General features: G+C 39.4%; 1 protein-coding gene across 3 annotated transcripts in view; it reads right to left on the bottom strand.

The window, feature by feature from the left end:
• Nucleotides 1–267: 267 nt before the first annotated feature.
• The window catches only part of Tbc1d4 (TBC1 domain family member 4), a 199,103-nt gene continuing 193,370 nt past the window's right edge, over nucleotides 268–6,000 (bottom strand). For all 3 annotated transcript variants that reach the window (XM_027938077.2, XM_027938080.2, XM_071611449.1), the window contains 2 exons: nucleotides 5,136–5,312; nucleotides 268–2,777 (listed from right to left, as the gene is read on the bottom strand). In XM_027938077.2, coding sequence (XP_027793878.2) covers nucleotides 2,544–2,777; nucleotides 5,136–5,312 — 411 coding nt within the window. In that variant the 3' untranslated portion in view covers nucleotides 268–2,543. The remainder of the gene's footprint in view (nucleotides 2,778–5,135; nucleotides 5,313–6,000) is intronic.

The raw sequence follows: 6,000 nt of genomic DNA, 5'->3' as shown, positions 1-6,000 counted from the left end.
CCTAGAACATAAAAAGAGTAGAATGAAAATCTGTCAGTGTGGTTGCCTTTTTCTTTCCATAATCAGCAGCAAAATGTTTCACTGATTGAGGAAAAAAAAGTAAAAATGGTAATAACGTGCTCTCATAAATGTTTCAACATTATCTTTGTGGTATGGGATTCCATAAGGAAGAATATCAGCATAGCAATTTTAAATAGTAATAATCTAACCCATGCAGGTTTTATTTAAAGGTCTCTCCCTAAAAAGTAATAAAATCAACAGGTCAAGAAAACTTTAACAATGTATTTATTGGAAATGAACCAGACATTACATTAACCAGATGAAGATGTAAAATGCATGGAATCTAACTGGTGGGACATTTTTAAAAATCACAAATGAGAAAGAAAATTCATTTTCAAAAGAAAACATTGTATCCAAGTCACCTTAATCTCTGAACACCATAATATAACTCATAATGCTGGCATTAAACATCCAGAATAAAGTTTACTTTAAACTGAATAACAAAAAGAAAAGCTTCCCTCCCCCAACTTGAAGACTTCTTGGCTATCACTTGTGTCACCACACCCATAAGGCAATTTGTCTCACCCATAGAGTGAGATGATATTTGTCATATTCTTTTTTTAAATGTTTTTTTTTAGTTGTAAATGAACATAATATATTTATTTTTATGTGACGCTGAGGATCAAACCCAGGGCCTCACATGTGCAAGGCAAGCGCTCTACCACTGAGCTACTACTACCCCAGCCCATGTCATATTACTCTTGATAGGGGAAAATTAAAAAAAAAAAAACCTTCTAAAGAGAGATTTTCAAGAAATCTAATAACAAGTCAATTGTTGGTTCCCAAGTGAATGGGGTACCTAGAATCATCATTTTCTAGAACCTAGAAGTGATATTAACTTGACTTACTAAAACAAGTCATTGTCTTTTAAGAAACCACTGAGATTCAATGGCATGCTGATCTTCAACAAGAATCCGTACTTTCACTGTTTCCAGTGGTAAGAGGGTTTCAGATGTCTGTCATCTGTTCATGGCGATTTTCTGAAACCTTGAGAGCTTTACTCTTGCACTCTGTAATACATTTCAGCTTGTGTATAACAAACTCTCTTTGAAGAAAATTACCCCCAAATAATCCATCTGTGAAAATCAAAGTGCTGCAAAAAGCAGTGCCGATAAATAGTTTGGAAAGGCAAAAAAACTGCACTGATTTTCAGAGGCACTATCGTAAAATCCTCTCTGAAAGGGAGAATTGCACGTGTACGTTGAAAACGACTTCCCTTCCGTATACCCAGCATGCATGAATGTCTTCTAACGAGCTATTTGCAGGCAGCGGAAGCTCGGAGTCCAAATCAGAATTGTAGGTTTGGGTTGGGCTGGGTGCCACTTCCCCTTCCCTCCCAGTGGATTTCAACAGTTTTTCCTAAACATTTCACAGTTCTCCTAAAGTTTCCCATGAAAGGGGAAGATGATTAATAGCTTATTAGATTCTGTCAATTGGCCAAAAAAAAAAAAAAGTTTCTCAACACAGTATGTCCTCTTTAGGAAAAATCAATCATAATTGCATTTCCTTATCCTAAAATTGTAGGTCAAAAGAACTAAACTGTGGGCTTTTACAATTTGGTGGGGAAATAGCCAATCTGTGTCACTTGGTTACTGGGGCACCAAGTAACTGTTCACAACTGCAGAAGTCATTTAAATAAAAAGGTAGAAAGCTAACCCAGACAATTTAGATCCTAAATTATATTTTCAAGGCCTGATAGTTTCAGTCTGAGTCATAATGCTGGTCTTGTTTGCTAAAAAATTAGCGACATTCTTTTTCACCTTGAGCTGGGCAGACTCAGCCACAATGTCCTGCTTTCTCCTTATTTGTGTCTAAAGCAAAGCCTCACCAGACTCAAAATACATGAAGATGTAACATGCTCATTGGCACAAAGCAGGCAGGACGAAAAGGCCCCACCTTCCCAAAACACTCACTACAGCATGACTAGCAACCACTCATTTTCCTCATTCAGACAATGTCAGTAGAATTTAAGACAGGTACACATGAAGGTACATAAACGTTTCCACCTTCCCACCATTGCGTGAAACATGCTGTTCTTTGGAGAAAAAAATACATTCATTTTTTTCAAGTATATTTCAATATACAAAGATGCTCTAGCTTTGTTTCACTAAAAAGACAAAAAGACTTCACATGTGTCCAAGGGAAATTTCACTTGAACTTCCCTTTGGTGTGGATTTCATGAAGTTCTGACTAAAAAAAAAAAAATGCTCTAAATATTTGTCTACTCATTTTATTTGAAAGTATGAACTCTTTAGATCCATTTCGTATGTATGTACAGAGTTCAGCAACAAGAGTGTCTGTGCACATGTACAACGGCTTGGGATGGGAGTGCTCTGATGAGAACGAGGGCCACTTGCTGGCGGGCTCAGCACCAGCGCTGGGTGGTTCGCCCGGCTTGAGTGTCCAGCTTGGGCCAGCAGCGTATGGGCTCTTCCTCTCTAATAGGCTAAGGAGCACTTTGTGCTGAGACAGCACATCTTGAATTATGGCTTATTTCCTGCCTTGGCTTTGTTGTTCGGGTTGCAGTTTAGTTCTTTCAGCAGCGTTTCGCAGTTGGCTAGAGCATCGGCCGGCAGCAGCTTCCGGATCTGCTCCACTGTCTTTTGATAAGCCATTTTTTCTTGTTCCAGGGTCCGGATTAAAGTCTTCATTTTGGTCTCTCTAGTTAAAAGATTTTCCAGGTTTGATTCCAAGGCTTGAATTTTAGCATGAGCCACCTGTTTGGAGGGGAGGGGGGAGTAAAATTATCCAAGTGAAAAATGTAAAGAATCTAGTTCTTAATGACAGCAGCAGCCAGGTCCCATGTCTGTAGTAATAACTGATATTAAATCACTTAGTAAAATATTATGTGAAGTGTGTAAAAAGGATATTTTTAGATTGCTCAAAAATATAACTATTATACTAATATGACTGATATCTTCTCACTGACTATACTAATAATGCAATACTAAATCATCACCCCACAATGCTGGGGTCCTCACTCCATGCTCACTGGGGTTCCCTGCAGGAGTGGGGTCTGGCGGGGCTGAAGGTGAAATGGGATTCCTGAAACCATCCTCCAGTGCTCAAAGAAGCTTTCTACCCTCTCACTGGACATGCAGGTTCTTGAAACACATACTTGGGATTCCAGCAGTTTTTATGGTGTACTCAAGAAACTTAGAGACAACTACATGGAAGTGTCAGAGAAAAGGTCTGTAACAATTAACAGCAACCTTTAACTTAAATTAAGTGCCAGCTAGCTTTCCCCAGCTAGGAAATGCTCAATTTGTCATGGTTGAAATATCTGAATAAAATAAGGGACAAGATGCCAATTGTTGTTTTTTGTTTTAAATACACCATGTTGGCTCATTTTTGAATAGGAAAAATGATCAAAGTTTCTATGAGCCAGAGCTGATGTGAGATACAATGAGGGAAACTAGGTGTTCCTATTCTAGGGGAGAAACTACTTTAGAAACCCCTTGTTTCTAACCTATTTCCCTCCCAGCTGAATTTGACAGGGGACTCACCAAATGGAAGCAGGGTTTGAGAGTCTTCTAGGTTGGAGGCAGGGTAAATGGCAGGGCAGAAAAGGGGTGTGGGTGTATAGAAGTCAAGGGGCCACTAGGCACCTAAGCTCGAACTCAGAGCTCATCTCCCTGACGAAGAGTCACCTGCTGCTATGGTTTGGATACAGAGTGTGTCCCCCAAGAGCTCCTGTGTTGGAAGATTGGTCCTCAGTGTGGCAATATTACGAGGTAAGGTGGTGGGGCCTTGAAGAGGTGGGTCTGAGAGGCAGGTCTTTAGGTGACTGGGAGCTGCCCCAGAAGGGAACAAGGTAGATTTGATAGGACCCTGGTTAGTTCTTAAGGGCAGTTACCAAAGAACAAGACTGGCCCTTTCCAGTGCCTCTGGATTCCTTTCTCACCACATGATCACACCCTCTCCCACAAAGTCTCACCAAGATGACCTTTGACATGTGACACAGGAGGGGATGTGGGGGGGGGGGGTTGCATGAGCTAGCACCACACTGTTTAGACTTTCAGCCTCCAAAAGTAGTGAGTTGGAAAATCTTTTCTTTATAAGTTACTCAGTTTCAGGTATTTCATTGCAGACAGAAAATAAGACTAATATACCTTCTATCCTCCACTCCTCAAGCACTTTTAAGGGCCTCTCCTCAGGGCATGAACACAGAGCACACATCATACTAACCGCAGACGCAGAATACCAAATTATAATAAAGTGTCTATTGCATTTGTAATATGTATTTATAGATAAATATTTGATATTTCATATTCTCAAGTAATTGTAAACTCCTAGATGGCAGGAACTATGTGTTACATGTTTTTATTCAGTTCACTCCAAAAGTCTCCTTCTCTGCCCCTTTCTGTTTTACTCTAGATAATAATTATCATCCCCAATCAGATCTTTGAAAATGTCTTCTAGTTGGCCTCCCTACATTCTCCCCATCCTAATCTGTCTCTATCAAGATTTTCAGATTCTTAAAAAAAAAAAAAAAAGATTTTCAGGTTCTTCTTTCTAATGTATGACTCAAAAACATTGAAAGAGTTCTCTCTTAACAAGATTTAAAGCCATGCTCTTAGATTTGACATGAAAAGTCACCTACACCTCAGCCTCCATCATATTTACCTCACCTCTCCCAATGTAACTCATAAATTAATACCAAGCTAACTCTGTGCTCTGCCACATCCTCCCTATTGGTGCCACCCCCTGGGGGCCCAGTGTAAATGCCCTCTTCACTTCCTGCTTCAAAGAACCAGCTCAAGCTTTCCCAATGTCTCCTATTCAGTTCTTTTTCCCTTGATCTTAGCCAAATGTGTCTAATATTCAATAAGAATTTAACCATATTCTGTTTTGAATTGCCATTCCACCATTTGGGGGGTGTGCATTTTTTTCTCTTCCAAGTGATATTTAAATCCATAAGTACATTCATACTCCCAGGGTACTTGAACACAATCTGATACATGAGCCCTTAGCAGTGGCTGGATCCACATACACAACCCTATTATTCCCAGTATAGTTTCTGTGCATGCAGGATGCATTCATGCACTTCTTTGGTCAAATGTTTCTCTCTTTACCTGTAATTTTTCTAGTAGATCCATGTTCTGTCTTTTCAGTTGGCTATTGGCCCTCTCCAGCTTCTCTATAGGTTCATTATCCTCACAGGTATATGAAGATTCCTGAAGCTCATCCTGCAGGACGTGATATTCCACCTCATAGGCATGTAACTGTTTAGAAATATCCATCTCAAACACCTGCCACAGAAACACCAGAGGTTAGTCTGGCCTTCAAAAGATTATGATATTATATGATATAAGCTATGATCTCTGTACTGGCATACTTCATGTTACTTCCAAATGCTTATTAATGAAGAACATTAAAACACACAAAAGGGAAAAATAGGTGTGACTATCAATGCAGGAATAAATTGGATATAGATTAGACTGTTATATAAGAACCCAGAATATTTTTATACAACTGAAACATTCTGATGAGACAGAGTCATGAGAATAAATTAATGTCCAAGGGTATTTTGCAACGAAGATATTTATAATCTAGAAACTGTCTTCTGAAATGTAGTATACCAGATAAACAACATCAGTTATTGAGTAATTATGTTAGAGATAACTGCTGCTAATTAGTAAGCAAAATTGAATAGTGTATTTCTATACTACAGAGAACAAAAGCGTTTCTAATGTATTTGTCAATGGGGCAGAGAGGTCTTTAACAAATGGTTTCCATGTGAGCCTCTGGGGAGTCATTTATATAAACACACACCCTGAGCACTGTCCAGAGCTGTAAGGTTTAACTAGAGATGCTGATATTCTCCCAGATTATCACCAAATAGGAAGACTATCTGCTTAGAAGTTAGAGGACAAATGACCCTCCTTGGTGTAGACTAACTGGAGGCAGCTGGAGTGAGTGAGGCCGAAGCTACCATTC

Source organism: Marmota flaviventris, chromosome 4 (genome assembly GCF_047511675.1).
Source record: "Marmota flaviventris isolate mMarFla1 chromosome 4, mMarFla1.hap1, whole genome shotgun sequence".
NCBI lineage: Eukaryota > Metazoa > Chordata > Mammalia > Rodentia > Sciuridae > Marmota > Marmota flaviventris.
Note: the sequence above shows the minus strand (reverse complement) of the source record. Positions and strands in the feature narration are given on the sequence as shown.